Below are 14586 nucleotides of genomic sequence, written 5' to 3' on the forward strand. Positions count from 1 at the left end.
TCCATTCTAAGTTATGAGCCTAGGGAAGATAGTGGGTTTGGTCATAGAAAAGTATAATGCAAAATTCCGAGGGGGGATGATATGCTTCGGAAACGGAGGTTGCTCCAAATCAACTCCAAATGACCGCGGTGCCGCACCACTGGTGTGCGTTTCAAATGGTGATAGAAAACTATATGTAGTCACTAATTATATAGATCGTTTCGTTCAGTTGCCCATCGTGGATTGTCACGTGTAGTAATTTGGACTTTCTCTCTTACCTCCACGACGCCATCGCATACTTTACCTATTCATTGGGATTTTCGAGTTACGCCTCACGTGGGAAGGTATGTATAAGTAAATGATTTCCGGATGTGGTTCCCTCATCCATGTCATCAAGTTTCAATGCATCAAGCGCTGGAAATAACAGAAATCCTTCGATCCATCTTTCAGTGGTGTGACAGGAAATCGAACGCCAAAAATGCTGTGGTCAACAAATCCTGGTCGGAAATCGGTTTAGATCTAGTTTGGGAAGTGATCACGGATATCAATGTCATTTTTGGTCTTCTCGGAGAGATTTCAATGTCGAATTCGACACGCGTATGTTACACTGCCTTTTCTGCTAAACACAAGCTTAAAGCTGTTTAGTTCTACTCTCGGAGGCCAACGTTCGCAGAGTGGCGTCGTTTCCAGACCTACTACGCCCATCGAGTCAAAACACTGGATCTCACGAATCTCGATGAAGCACAACAATCGAGGATGACCTCGTTATTTGATACCCTTGCGCGACTCCAGTGTTCGACGCCGATCTTTCCAAATCTTACATCCGTAACCTGGCGAGATATTGACCTCTCTGGATATACTCATCATAGCACGATCTTCATGCACCCGAAAGTCACCCGATTCCGTCTGATTGCCCACCAGACCGGGAACATTCGGGAAGATCTACTGAATGAGTATTTTCACTCAGTTGCGGAGCGTATGCCGAACATAGACAGGTTTCAGGTTGAGATATCTCACCAGAGTCATAAACTTTTCCGGGAACCTTTAAAAGCGGTTTTCAGAGAACTTCATCGTCTGGAAAATCTATCGCTACCTGCGATGTCTGATAATTCCGACATGATGGAAAACTTATCTCTGTATCACAAACTGCATAGTCTGAACTTCGTTCGGATGACTCGAGAGGACGGGGTAGAGAGGATGACACCTTCCCTCGCCGTCGGCGCCTTTCGGCATCTTGTTTCTCTGCAGATACATACCCCGTATTCCGTTATCACTCATTTCCTTCAAGAGACTCCCAATTTCGCGGCTAGACTCACGAGTCTTGATATCACTTCTACGTTACCCCAAAGCGAGAGCCCCTCTGTTGTCAAAGACCTCCTCGAAGTGATCGCCAGTCGCTTTGAGAAATCCTTAACGTCCCTCCACATACGGATTGACACGCGATATCCTCCGGATACCTCCTCATCGCCCTCCATATACGATTTTGTTTCATTCCAACACATCGAGGCTATTTTGCGTTGCTACAAAATGAGGGAGTTTTTCTTGACGCATATTTTACCTCTCTACCTTCGCCCCGATGATGTAGAGAAGATAGCGTCATCGTGGCCGTTTATCGTGAAACTCTACCTTTGTGCCGATCCAAGGACGGATTTCCCATCTGATATTTCTATGTCCCATCTCGGTTTCGACTCCTTGATTCCGTTTACGAAAAGTTGTCCGTTACTGGAGAAACTCGAGCTTCCTCTTGATCCTACATGCATCCCTCTACATCTTGATGAACATGAACTTCCGGTTGGACCGCTTCGACATCTTAGGTCGTTTTCTCCCGGGGACGTAGGACTCACACCTCCTGGGGGATTGGATGTTATAGCGATGGTCATGTTTCTGAGCCGAGTGTTACCTTCCAGTTGCGAGATTTCCTTTTATACTAGTTGGGCGAATACGTCGGGTACGCCTTTGATACCTGAGGAGTGGAACAAGAAATGGACGGACGTTAGGAGGGGACTTGTGTTGGTTGAAGCGATGAGGGGGAGGATGAGACGGGAGGCGCTGGATATGGTTGAAAGTCTGATGAAGAAACGCCAGGAAGCGCTAATGGCCTTCTCTAATTAAGTTTCGCTATTTACGGATCGTGTGGGGGTGTTTCATAAAGCGGGATATCAATGAATTCGAAAGAGAAATGATTGGATAGCCTGAGTGGAGGAATGTTCGGGTATCATAGTATTGAATTGCAAAGTTTTTCAAGTTTGACATGGATTTATTATTATTGGGGATTTAAATCCTTCTTTTACCCCGGAGAATACTGAAGGACCCGATGCACGGTACGGGCGTGCCTACGCTATGTGCGCCGGCGCATGCAGGATGTGGCCTTTCCGGAATCTAAAGTTAATGTACGTATAGGCCTAAGGGGAACTACTCAGTCAGCTCATAGTAGTAGCCAGAGGCGTATACCAACAACACGGGCTCATAACAACTTACCCACGGAAGCTAGTCTTTCTTATGCACTTGTAATCTGGCGGTGCCATTCCTTCCTCCAAAGTCGCCGTTCTCCGTGTTAGAGCTTCCATCTGGTAACGAAGGGCCTGGACAGCGTCATCGTCTGGATTTCCTTCATTGGTACCATCATGAACGGTAGTTCTAGAGCTTGAACGATGGGATGCTTGTGCCAGATACGCCTCCAACTGAAGTTTAAGTTGTTCTTTTTCTCTAACTATCTGTGGTATGTCGACATCAGAAGGTGGCATAACTGCGGCAAGAAAGGGTGTAGGTTCTGGGATATAACCGTGAAAAATTGAGATATTTGTTGTTACCCCAAAATATCATTAGCTCACCAAGCATATTTGCACGTCTCTTACTCCTTCATTTTAAGCAAAGGAAGACGATAGAAATACCACCCAGGCGAAGCACGCCCCCGACAACTCCTCCAGCGATACCGCCGGCATTCGAATATCCGGATGTGCCTACAGTTAGAGATGGAGTTATAGATGCCGACGGAATACGGTGGTAATGGAGAATGGTTTGGCGAAGGACCAGATTCAAGAGTAGAAAAGCTCCAGCTCCTATTTAGGAAATGATGTTCACGTGGACGCTCGGTACCGAAGCCGAAGTTGCCGAACGGCCTGGACTTCGGTTTTATAGGGCGTATCTCGGAGTTCTCCGAGATTGGTCTCGCTTCAACAATGAATATTTGAATCACCGAATCTCGAGGCCTGTCCGTTGAGTTTTTGAACTTTCCTGAAGATTAGACGCGTCAAAAATTTATAACCGTGGTCCGAATGCTCAATAATGAATCACCGAATCTCGAGACCTCATGAGATGTGAAACTTGAAGAAACACCCAGAATTCCCATGGCAACCTAGATCTAGATCACCGACGCCAATACTGAGTACTCAAGTACTCGGATCTCACCGTGACCCGCTGGTGAGGAGGCCTTTGGAAGCCCAGCGATCATGCATAGGAAGAGGCGAACAGTACACTCGAAACCGGTATATACACGATGATGTGAGTTGTTGTTATAACTGGGAGCTATAATCCGGCGGCGGTGCCATTCCTGCCTCCAAAGTCGCCATTCTCTGCGTTACAATGGCCATCTGATGACGAAGTTCTAGGACGGTGTCGTCTCCCAGCCGATTTAATCCGGAATCACCAGTTTGGTTGTTGGCGGGAGACGTTTGAGGCGCTTGCTCATAACTCCGTGACTGGCGTTCAACTTGGTGTTCTTTCTGTCCAACCATCTGCCTCTGTCGTTCCTTTATATCCGTGCGTGTTATGTTATAACCCGATGTATCAGAAAAGGGAGTCAGGCTCGGAGGTGTCGTATCCGTTCTTATCCTTCGGCATCTATAGCGAAAGTACAAGATAATACCCCCAATAATGACCAGGAGAGCTATGAGTCCGAGAGATAGACCAACTATGAAGGCAACGCTCGGGGATTGAGTACTACTGCCAACCGGAGAAGAGACTGATTCGGTCCTATTTGCAGGTAGATTGTATCAGAAAAGGTAATAGTGAATGGCAGGTTATTTACTGACGACGACGTCCCAATACTGGCGCCAGCAAAAGTCGGAATCAAAGATACGGCGACCTGTGTAATGGAGATAGGCGTAGTAGCATCCGTCTTGAAAGCTCCAACATTAAACAGCCTGAACCATGGGAGAATCAAGAATTCAGTACCATTACAGAAAGAGTCGAGTTATAAACACACCCTGCTCTGTCGAAATTAATTTGAGCGCTTCCGGCCGGATTTGACAAATCCAACTGTACGGGATTACTAGACCATGGTGTAGCACCAATTGAACCATCGAGCTTCTGCTTCCTCAACAAGACCGTTCCTGGATCACCCTGCTTTCGTGTCCAAAGAAAGGTATTGTTTTGACCGGCCGTCGGAGGGGAGGGAAAAGTTATGTTCAAAGCCCATACATATCGTATTGATCTGTCAAATTTGAGACGTGAGTCGATACTAGACGAGTTTCTTCCAAAAGATTCTTTTACTCACATCATAAAAAATAATAGAAATGTTGCGAGGAGCATGATTCAGCAGCCCGTGCTGACGATTAGAACCTAGGTGAATAAAATTAATGAAGTCTTGCCAAGGTCCAGAAGATGTGAAGACAGTCTAGTTGCCGTGTGGAGGAGGTTGAAGAAGAGGGGAGCCCGCTGATGGTCCATGTGTTGGTTACCTGTCTACTAAGAATCTTTTCACTCAACGAGGTTCACAGCATCATCCATCTTTCAATCAGAAGATGCTATGGTTGAAACCGATATAAAGTTTGATCAAATGTTGGTGGCGCCTTCGGAGGCGCGCTCAAATTCGAACTTTGGCTCGCTCTGCCAAGTTCCCGTTCCTGTTTGGTCACTGGTGCTGGAGGGAAATATCAAATATCATGATCAATAGGATACTAAGTGTGAGTCAGTGTTGTCAAGGGCGGTGGCATGCCACTGCCTTTGTCAAAAGGCAGCAGGGCGGTGCCTTTGGGGCGGGCACCAGGTGGGTTAGTGCCCTGCCTTTCCCACGATGTATGGTGCGCAAGTCTGTCCGAGTCTGTCTGAGAAAGTACGATCGGTGATATCGGAGTTCAGAATATCAGATCAGATTAGATTAGTTGTCATCACGAAAATGCCGGGCTCGGCAGGTCACGAAAGGGCAGCTGCCTCAAAATGTGCCCATAGGGCGGCGCCCAAAAACCACCGCCCACGTTCAAAGGCAGGGCACCAAGGGGCACCGCCCCCAACACTGTGAGTGGAACGATTAAATAAGCTTGACGGGTCGCGCGGATCTAGATTTCGAAGCATCGGGCCGCTCGACTCCGAAGAAACGCGAATGCGACCGGCAAGATATCCGGCGGTCGCGGTTAGCAGTCACTCCTGTTTTGCCAGTGCGCTCAGATGAAATTCAAACGATGAATATCTCTGTTTTCCTTGTTCATGATGGTCAGCTTGGACTCTGGAGCCACAGTAGTCAGCCAGTACTTACCAGAGCTGTAATCGGGAGGTGTCATGCCTACCTCCAAGGTCGGCAAAGACATATCATTGACATATCATTACGATGTCCTGCCTTCGTCATCTACAGTCACTTCTTTGATTCACTCACGACGGATATTCGACAATGATGGTGATCGAGCCGTAACCGTTTTGCTGACATGCCTTGTCCTTCTCCCATGCGAGCATCTGCTGCTCCGATCAAGCTCCAGGTTTGCTCCAGGCTATCGAGCTGAAACCATGTGGCGAGATTTGAAAGCTCGGATAGGTCGCATACTCACATTAGAGAAACGAAATGAAAGATTGAGACTCGAATTGAGAAGATGAGAGATGAGATCTTGAGGTCTTGAGCAATGAGAGAGTGATATTATGTTTTCGTCCGTCGCGAACCGACACTTTCGGCGTCCCAACTTGGCCGCCTTGGCCGAACTCCGCAGGCGATATCGTCATTATTCGTCTCTCTAAGAGACAATGAGTCGTAACATTGAGAACACTGGAAAAGAATTATTGGATTTATTGAATAGTTTGGAGTTGCGAATGAAACGTACATGTTTTTTCTAAATAATGGTGAGAGTTACAGTCATCAGCTCGTACGGGAGCTGTAATCAGGAGGTGCCATTGTGACCGCCTCCATAGCCGCCATTCTCTGTGTTAACAGTTCTATCTGACGACGAAATACCTGTACAACTCCTTCCTGATTTGATTCATTGATACTATCGGGAACGTCCTCAGTCCTCGAATTCGACCCTTGAGACGCTTGCTCATATGCCTCTAAATCACGTTCAAGGCCTTCCCTTTGGCTGAGCAACTGTATTTTTCGTTCCCTGATATCCATATAAGGACCGGAAAATGGTTTCATATCCAGATACGGGGTTGGGATCAGTCTACGCGATGGTTTGTTTCGGCGATAGCGAATGAAAAAGAGGAGGAGTAGAAGGAAGACGGTACCGCCGACGACAGAGCCGATAACTGTCGGTTTTATATTTCTGGAAGATGCGGATGTGCCACTTAAAGTTTGGGGAGGAGCGGTACTTGTAGGTGGACTTTGTGGGCGTCAGGACACTACTAGCGTATATGTCAATTTTCAGTGCTCACCGATTCGTCTCTGGTTCAGATGCCGGCGTCGGATTTCCAATGCTGGTGTTCGAGTTCACATCGTTGGTACTGAAAGTTGGTCAATCCTTCATTAATAGGCTAAACCTAGTCTCCTTACGCTGTAATCGATGGACCGGGAGAATTTGTATCTGAGGCTGTGGTGGTGTTGTTGGTGTTTGAGTTGGTATTGGTAGCGATGAGTGATGCACTAACCAGTGGAGTGTGTAACCACTATTACGACGGGAGCTTGAAAGAATGCCCTCGTACTACAATGGAGCAGACTTCTGAGCAGCTGTCGCGTAGGATAAAACAGTGGCGAGACACTACCTGTTGTCGATTGCTATCACATTATAGTACCTGTCCTGCGTTCAGAATCCCCTTCTCAGATATTTTTGACTCACTCACGCTGGCCGGGTGAATGTTAAGGTAAACCAGCCATTTTCCCGACCTGCTTCATCCTTGTCTACCGGGTATGTAGAGTCAGGGAAAGATGGTCCTTCACCGTGAATTGTCTGAAAACTAAATTCGGATGGATCTGTTGAAAGATCGCGAGTCCAATTGAATGGAACGGCCTGGCCTGTGACGACAGCAGAAGGGAGAGGTGGGCTGATATGAAACGCCGTAGAAGTCAAGCATGTAGATACGAGAGTATATCTACAAATTGAATCTTTAGCCAGAAAAGACAAAACGCAAAAATAAGGTAGTCGTACATTTTTCCATAACGCCGCATGATACAGAGTCGTAGCGAGAAGTTCCGTTGTTTTCTTGAATATCAGCAGGTATAAATGTTCTGCGAGATGCTACGACAGCTCACCTTCTCCCATCGTTCGCACAGTTGTTCGTCAGTGGAACATCGCCTTTCATCACGCTACCGACGACTGGGTTCTGTAGTTGATTCTATCAATGCTCACAGCACCCTGATGATGTACCGTTCAAAGTTCGTTTCCTGGTAATGAAAACCATAACAGCACCTTGAACACACGAACAGATGACATGTATGGGAAAAACGATCCTGCCAGAGTCACGAGTGGATCGTCATCACTGGGACTCTAATCAGGCGGCACAAGACCCGCCATCCCCGAGTCTACCATCGCTGTTCTCCGTGTCAAGAAATCTATCTGATGGTGTAGATTCTGTACGGCGTCGTCTCCTTGGTTTAATGCGGCAAGGTCATCAGGAGGATTGACGGTATGATACCTGTTCGTGTGCCTCCAATCGAACTTCAAATGCCCTTTCAATTGTCCAATTACCCGCATGTTGTGTTCTTTCCGATCCAGGTGTCTTGCACCTACAGAAAAGTCAAAAATGGCCGCAGATCTGTATGGTTCCAAGTTTAATATGAGCTCAGATGACAATGATTTGGATAGTGACTCACCCATACTTTTAATGTCGTGGTTCCAAATCTATAAACACAATAACAAAATTGACCTCTGTAAGACCAGCTATACCCCAACTGCCCCGCCCACGATCTGACCTGCATTCAACGAATTCCGAGGTTGGACTGTAGTTATGGATGAAGTAGAAGGTGTCGTCAAAGGGACTAGCTGCAGAATTTGAATCGTGATCAGATCGTAATTGACGCACCTTGGTGTGGTAGGGTAGCCACTACCTCGTATCGTACCTTGTCCTCTGATGCGCCGTTTCTTTGGTTGCTAGAATCTTTTCTAAGGGTTGTCCAGCCAGGCGAGGGATGTCGTGGTTGTGAGTAAGGGCTGGTCCGGCGGCTCGGGGCGGTCAGGCAGGCTTCGGGACGGTGACAATGGCCAAATACGAACAACTTTTGACGATCTTAAGTCGTTCCAGCTTACTCGCTTCGTGCTACTGCATGAACGTTTGGCCATGATGAACCGATGGTAACAAAGAATGAGTCCCAACATCTAACGTTAACATTGAGAACGCTGCACAAATGTTAAACCATACGAGTACATATCGACGATATGATATCTTTTATAGTTAATGGTGAGAGTTACAGTAATCACTGGCTCGTATGGGAGCTGTAATCAGGAGGTGCCATCGTGACTGCCTCCAAAGCCGCTATTCTCCGAGTTAAAACTTCCATCTGACGACGAGTTACTTGTACAACATCATCTTGCTGATTTGATCCATTGATACCATCGGGACCGTCCTCATTTCTCGAATTCGACTCTTGCGACGCTTGCTCATAAGCCTCTAACTCGCGTTCAAGGCGTTCCCTTTGACAGAGCATCTGAATTTTGCTATCCATGTAAGGTGTATCGGAACCGGAAGATGGCGTCATATCCAAATACGGGGTTGGACCTGTGTGCACTGTGTATCAAGTGGTTGCTGGAGGCTCAGACGAGCTTGAATCATTTATAACTCACCAAGGTTATATTTCAGCTTTTTGTTCCTTCGCCTCAAAATACACAAGGCAAAGGTGGTGACTACAAGCACGACAAGCACGCCACCCGCTACGCAACCGGCAATGAGACCGGTGCGAGGTCGTGATTTCTCTGACTGTGACTGGGCCAGGGTGGTAAAAATAACTGTCGAGGTGCTAACAATGGCACAGGTGTTCAGATAGGATCAAACTGAATAGATGAGACAACCTTACAGCGTCGGAGGCACAGTAGTGTCATGACCAATATTACTGGACACATGCGACTGATATTGGACGCCGGACACCGTAGTGTTACCAATGCCATTGGGCGACTGATTCATACCATTGGGCGACTGATTCGTGGCGTTAATATCACCAATACTATTGGGCGACTGACGCGTGGCGTTAACATCACCAATGCCAATGAGGCTCTCCGGGGTAACGCCATCGCCAATATTACCAGACACACTGGTAATCTCACCGGCCACACCGGTCCCGCCTCTCGAGTCCAAGACAGTACGTTCAAGTGATGTTGTGCTCAGGCTTTGTATAAAAGACCGGTTTTTTTAGTAACTATCGTGTAGCATAAGGCAGTGGCAAGACGCACTCGTTGTTCTCGACTGTCGCAGCTAGAAATGACCTATACCGACGTGTTGCGTTCATTTTACCCTCCTCGGATATCTTTTGATTCACTCACAATGAGTTAGAGAAAGTCAAGGTAAAGTATTCGTTCTCCTGATGTTCCCTATCCTCGTCCAGTGGAAGTGACTCGGACTGACCGGGATCAGGGCCCGCGATCTGAAGTTTCTGAAAACTCGACTCGGATGGATGAGAAGGGATAGGTGGGGAGATCTGAAATGCTGTAGAAGTCAAGCATGTAGATACGAGGGTATATCTGCAAGTAATCTGTTGGTCAGGCAGAGAAAGATGAAAAGCAGAAATAATGTAGTTCTGACATTATTGGGCCAAAGCGTCGCATGATACAGAATCAAAAACTGGGGAAGCTAAAATGCCATTGTCAAATTCAATATTGCGGGTATAAATCTTCTGCGAGATGCTGCTGTTCTTGACATATGTACCAAATTGGTAACAAAAGCTCACGTTGAACCTTCTCTCTCTTTTGACCATCGATTAATGATTGATCCGAATATATGAGAGCACCTGAGCACATTTGTTCGTCAGTTGAACATTACGTTTCATTCGGAGTTTTCGAAGTTCGTTACCTGATACAGCACCTTGAACACACGAACAAATGGATAGGTACCGGCAGAACGATCCTGCCGAGTCGCGAATGGATCTTCGCGGCGCAAGGCCTGCTAGTATCCCCGTCTCTACCATCGTCAAGAAATCCATCAGATAGTGGAGAACTTCTACGGCGTCGTCTCCTTGGTTCGATGCGGCAAGGTCATCAGGAGGATTGGCCCCAATCGAATTCCAAGACGCTATTTCAATTGTCCAACTACCTGCATGCTGTATTCCTTCCGATCATAGCAAAACCAGTACTTTCGAAAACATCTCCAAAACGGGCCGCAGATTTGTATGGTTCCAAGTTCAATGTGAGCTCAGATGACAATGATTTTGTTAGTGACTCACCAGTATTTTCAATGTCGTAGTTCTGAATCTATAAATACAATCACGAAGGCTAGCTATACCCCCAACTACCCCACCCGCGATCTGAACTCTGAGGTCTGACTGTATGGATGAAGGTAGAAAAGATGTCGTTAAAGGGCTAGCTGCAGAGTAGGAATTTGAATCGTGATTGACGCACCTGTCAACACGGAAGGGCTTAAGCCTGCCCTCAAGCGTCACATGACGTTGTTAAAAGAAATCTTTTCGTGCTAAAAGGTTTAATCATCTTCAGGCTCATTCCTACTTGTCAGGTTCGCATTTCTGTCAATAATATGGCTCTAATACTATTCAATACATCCGTCTTCTAGATATGCCTTCAGCAAAAAGTTTCCATTTTGCTGCTCTCTGGGAGTTCACGCACTCTGAGGTCGGCGTTCAACATTTAACGACTGACTGAGAAATGGTCAGTCTCTTGTTTCACATTTACACTCTTTTCAACTGTACTTACATCGTTTCTCGTATCTACAGGCCATGTTCACTAACCGTCCTTCACGATTTTACCGCTCTTGCCTCGAGAATACCGTATGGAACACCTCCGCCGGCCAATACACCGCAGCATCGAAAAACTCATCGGTTCACGCTTGCTTTTTATGTGAGCATCGCCTACGTATGGTGGTGTTCTCTCCGGCGCCATTTCACCGTCCAAAATCCAATGTGTCAAGCAGGTGCCGGTGAATTTGCGTTGAAGATATGGTCGGAAGCAATTATTGAGTGTGTGGCCGGCTCTGCTCGCGGGTGACGAACCTAGAACACAGCACGTATCATTTCTCTCCTTCCCTTGAGCAACCGTAACCTGATCCTTTTCTATAGATTAGAAGATTATCCCCCAATCCCGTCGGCAATTTGAGAGCAATTACTTGCCATAGAAAAGGAAATGTTGTTGGAAGCCCGTACTCGTATCATCACCTTCGTCGCCGTTGTGAGGAGGTAAATGTCCTTTTCGTTGGATCAAGGTCGGCAAGAACGCTGGGATAAGGTGGATGGATTGTCTGGAAAACCCGTATGGAGGGGGGCAGAGATTGGAAACCCTACCGACGGCCTCCTTCTGAAGACCTGTTTAGATTGTGTCTGATGCCGGAGGTCTGGTCGTAGGTGATCGAGGTGGAGGCGAGGTGGAGAAGGAAGTATTGGTGGAGCCTGGTTGGCGACCGTTCATTGATCATCAATTCAGGTAAACTGCTTCGTTTGCTTTCAGTCCTCGTGAACATTTGACAGATTATCCTCTGCAGACCTTCACTTCTATACGCGTCGGTCTTGAAGGCAGTAGTATCATCCATGTTGGCTGGGCTAGAGTTTAATGAGGCGAAGCTCAACAGGGCTGGAGCGATCGGCGGAAGGAAGGCGATCGGCGACGTAAACCTTCGGAAGCCATGTTTTTACGGCTACCAGGGCGGCTTCGGTTCTAGATGAAGATGAAGGATGTAGGCTTTGGCCGTTGTTGTCTCGCCAGTCTTACCGCTACCGCAGGTTTCTCTTGTTCGTTCCTGGTCACCAGCAGAAGATACCACAACGACTCGACTTCACTTCTACCCCTCGACCACAGCCTGTTTGTTGACGTCCTATGATCCGCGCTCGCATTCCTTTCAGAGTTGATTACGGTGGTTACTTTCCTTCTCGATGCCAAGCGTCAGAATGGCCGAAGCTACCTCACCGTTGCTCGACGTGCTTCTGTCTCCTTAGCCATACCAATACTCAAATCCCCCCTGTTTCTCGTCATTTTTCTCCAGTGCACGCCGTTACCTCCATCTTATTCTTCACCGTCTTCACCGTCCTTGGTCATGCGCCGCCGCCGAAGCCCTTATTTTAATTCGATAAACCCCCCTCTTGCAACCCCATATCTCTCTGACTGTTAAGAAGAAGTACGCCGTATCGTTAATTTATTTCATACAAGCCACCGACTCGCACATGATTCACTCACGATGTAAACGATTCATCCTCCTGACCTGCATTATCCTTGTCCAGTGGGAACGGTGGCGGACTGACTAGCATCAGCCGAATACTAAACTCAGATGGATTTGTCGAAGGGTCGGGAATGCAACTATAGTAAGCAAAATAGTGACTATTGAGGACGAAAAGGACATATCGCCGTGGCGATGTGCTACCTTCGTCCGAACTTCAAGTTTGATTCACTCACGATGGGTATTCGAAAATCATGGTTACCGAGCTGTTTGCTGACTTTGCCGATGTACTAAGCTTATTCTTTTCTACTGCGAATGTCTCCTTCGATAGCTCCGGGGCCATCGAGCTGAAAAACTCGGATGGATCGCATTGGAGAAACGAGACGAAAGACATTGAGACTTGCATCGAGAAGACTAGAGAGACTAAGATTAAGATGGTAGACAGAGAATGAGTCCCAACTTCGTATCATTGAGAACGCTGAACAGATATTAAACAATACGAGTACATATCTTTTATAGGTAATGGTGAGAATTACAGTCAGCTCATATGGGAGCTGTAATCGGGAGGTGCCATCGTGACTGCCTCCAAAGCCGCTATTCTCCGAGTTAAAACTTCCATCTGACGACGAGTTACTTGTACAACGTCATCTTGCTGATTTGATCCATTGATACCATCGGGACTGTCCTCATTTCTCGAGTTCGAATCTTGGGACACTTGCTCATATACCTCTAACTCACGTTTGAGGTGTTCTCTTTGGCTGAACATCTGAGTTTTTCGTTCCGTGATATCCATGTAAAATGCGTCGGAACCGGAAGATGGTATCATATAAAAATACGGGGTTGGACCTGTATGCACTGTGTACCGAGTGATTGTTGGAAGCTCAGACGAGCTTGAATCATTTAGAACTCACCAAGGTTATATTCCAATTTTTTGTTCCTTCGCTTCAAAATACACAAGACAAAGGTGGCGACCACAACTATGAGAAGCACGCCACCCGCTATGCCACCGGCGAGACCACCGGTATTCAACTTGTGAGGTCGTGATTCCTCTGACTGGGTCGGGGCTGTAACGGTAGCAGTCGAGGTACTAACAACGGCACGGAAGTTCAATTAAGATAGGTTCAAACTGAATGGACGAGACAACCTTACCTCGTCGAAGGAAAAATCGAAGTACTTGTCGGCGGCGGCGGGCTCGTAAGAGGTGTGGTAGACCCGCTGGTCACAGCGGCGTGGCCAGGGACGGCAAATCCGTCGTTTGAGTGAATAGATCCGCCCGCAGTACCCTCGGCGTTGATGGCATATCCGCTGTTCGGGATGGCGCCGACGTCACCTGTAAAGCTCGTCTGGCTCCCAGAGATTGAGGTAAGGCTAAGTATAAGGACCGATTTTTTAGCAGTTATCGTGTAGCATAAGCAGTGGCAAGACGTACGCGTCTGCTGCAAGCAGAAATGGCCTATACCAACATGCTTCCTTCATCAACCCTCTTTCTCGGATATTTTTTTATTCACTCACGATGTAAACGATTCATCCTCCTGATGTGTACTATCCTTGTCCAGTGGGAGTGGCGGACTGACTAGCATCAGCCGAGTACTAAACTCGGATGGATTTGTCGAAGGGTCGGGAGAAGGGATAGTTAGGTCGATCTGAAATGCTGTAGAAGTCGATACAAGGGTATGCCTGCAAGTAAATCCCGTTGGTCAGGCAGAGGAAAGATAAAAATAAGGTAATTCGTACATCATTCCATAGCGCCACCCACATGATACAGAGTCGAAGGTGGGGAAGCGAACGTTGTCATATTCAATATCGCGTCGCGTGATACAGAGTCGAAGGTTGAGGAAGCGAAAATGCCGTTGCCAAATTCAATTACTGCGGGTATAAGTTTTCTGCGAGATGCTGTTCTTGACATATGTACGAAGTTGGGAACAAAAGCTCACCTTGAACCTTCTCCCGTTTTTTGACCATTGATTGTTGATCGGAATATGATCGCACCCGAGCGCATTTGTTCGACCGTCAGTTGAACATTACGTTTCGCACACCACCGTACTAAGGCCTGTGACTGATTCTATCAATACTCACCAGCACCCTGTTGGATTTTTCGAAGTTCGTTACCTGATACAGCACATTGAACAAATGGTATGTAAGTATCGGCAGAACGATCCTGCCGAGTCG

The 14586-nt window shown here is 47.1% G+C and overlaps 7 protein-coding genes across 9 annotated transcripts; 1 reads left to right on the forward strand and 6 right to left on the reverse strand.

The window, feature by feature from the left end:
- Positions 1-381: 381 nt before the first annotated feature.
- Positions 382-2091, forward strand: E1B28_013104 (uncharacterized protein; the record flags this gene model as incomplete). Its single annotated transcript, XM_043158250.1, has 2 exons — positions 382-576; positions 625-2091. The coding sequence occupies 2 exons, from the start codon at positions 382-384 to the stop codon at positions 2089-2091; spliced, it is 1662 nt and encodes a 553-aa protein (XP_043003594.1).
- Positions 2092-2166: 75 nt separating this feature from the next.
- Positions 2167-3029, reverse strand: E1B28_013105 (uncharacterized protein). Of its 3 annotated transcripts, none has more exons than XM_043158251.1 (3): positions 2811-3029; positions 2458-2749; positions 2167-2381 (listed from the first exon to the last, which is right to left on the reverse strand). In XM_043158251.1, the coding sequence occupies exons 1-3, from the start codon at positions 2815-2817 to the stop codon at positions 2318-2320; spliced, it is 363 nt and encodes a 120-aa protein (XP_043003595.1). In that variant the 5' UTR covers positions 2818-3029; the 3' UTR covers positions 2167-2317. The 3 variants fall into 3 exon arrangements, with proteins under 3 accessions (XP_043003595.1, XP_043003597.1, XP_043003596.1); XM_043158253.1 differs by having other exon boundaries at positions 2189-2391; XM_043158252.1 differs by lacking the exon at positions 2167-2381 and having other exon boundaries at positions 2382-2749.
- A 462-nt stretch (positions 3030-3491) lies between these two features.
- E1B28_013106 (uncharacterized protein) lies at positions 3492-4509 on the reverse strand (the record flags this gene model as incomplete). The annotated part of the gene is made up of 4 exons (XM_043158254.1): positions 3492-3951; positions 4011-4121; positions 4184-4411; positions 4475-4509. The coding sequence occupies 4 exons, from the start codon at positions 4507-4509 to the stop codon at positions 3492-3494; spliced, it is 834 nt and encodes a 277-aa protein (XP_043003598.1).
- A 1531-nt stretch (positions 4510-6040) lies between these two features.
- On the reverse strand, positions 6041-7416 carry E1B28_013107 (uncharacterized protein; the record flags this gene model as incomplete). The annotated part of the gene is made up of 8 exons (XM_043158255.1): positions 6041-6500; positions 6553-6621; positions 6671-6707; positions 6766-6818; positions 6880-6909; positions 6958-7206; positions 7263-7316; positions 7367-7416. The coding sequence occupies 8 exons, from the start codon at positions 7414-7416 to the stop codon at positions 6041-6043; spliced, it is 1002 nt and encodes a 333-aa protein (XP_043003599.1).
- Positions 7417-7601: 185 nt separating this feature from the next.
- E1B28_013108 (uncharacterized protein) lies at positions 7602-7931 on the reverse strand (the record flags this gene model as incomplete). The annotated part of the gene is made up of 2 exons (XM_043158256.1): positions 7602-7840; positions 7928-7931. The coding sequence occupies 2 exons, from the start codon at positions 7929-7931 to the stop codon at positions 7602-7604; spliced, it is 243 nt and encodes an 80-aa protein (XP_043003600.1).
- A 503-nt stretch (positions 7932-8434) lies between these two features.
- On the reverse strand, positions 8435-10630 carry E1B28_013109 (uncharacterized protein). Its single transcript, XM_043158257.1, has 8 exons — positions 10114-10630; positions 9992-10051; positions 9847-9937; positions 9588-9785; positions 9498-9530; positions 9125-9433; positions 8895-9067; positions 8435-8829 (listed from the first exon to the last, which is right to left on the reverse strand). The coding sequence occupies exons 3-8, from the start codon at positions 9867-9869 to the stop codon at positions 8528-8530; spliced, it is 1038 nt and encodes a 345-aa protein (XP_043003601.1). The 5' UTR covers positions 9870-9937; positions 9992-10051; positions 10114-10630; the 3' UTR covers positions 8435-8527.
- A 2325-nt stretch (positions 10631-12955) lies between these two features.
- E1B28_013110 (uncharacterized protein) lies at positions 12956-14156 on the reverse strand (the record flags this gene model as incomplete). Its single annotated transcript, XM_043158258.1, has 6 exons — positions 12956-13272; positions 13329-13504; positions 13567-13785; positions 13847-13870; positions 13930-14094; positions 14152-14156. The coding sequence occupies 6 exons, from the start codon at positions 14154-14156 to the stop codon at positions 12956-12958; spliced, it is 906 nt and encodes a 301-aa protein (XP_043003602.1).
- Positions 14157-14586: the final 430 nt, after the last annotated feature.

The sequence above is a fragment of the Marasmius oreades genome, chromosome 9 (assembly GCF_018924745.1).
Source record: "Marasmius oreades isolate 03SP1 chromosome 9, whole genome shotgun sequence".
In the NCBI taxonomy this organism is placed as follows: Eukaryota; Fungi; Basidiomycota; class Agaricomycetes; order Agaricales; family Marasmiaceae; genus Marasmius; species Marasmius oreades.

What these genes read in the sequence shown, in the direction of transcription:
- E1B28_013105 (XM_043158251.1), bottom strand. An exon ending in AGAAAGACTAGCTTCCGTGG is followed by an intron (nt 2,382 to 2,457) that starts GTAAGTTGTTAT and finishes AGTTCCCCTTAG; the next exon opens with GCCTATACGTACATTAACTT.
- E1B28_013109 (XM_043158257.1), bottom strand. Translation starts at nt 9,869, where the DNA reads ATGCGACGCTTTGGCCCAATAAT. An exon ending in TTGACTTTCTCTAACTCATT is followed by an intron (nt 9,531 to 9,587) that starts GTGAGTGAATCA and finishes ACGTCGGTATAG; the next exon opens with GTCATTTCTAGCTGCGACAG. An exon ending in GCGACAGTCGAGAACAACGA is followed by an intron (nt 9,434 to 9,497) that starts GTGCGTCTTGCC and finishes TTTTATACAAAG; the next exon opens with CCTGAGCACAACATCACTTG.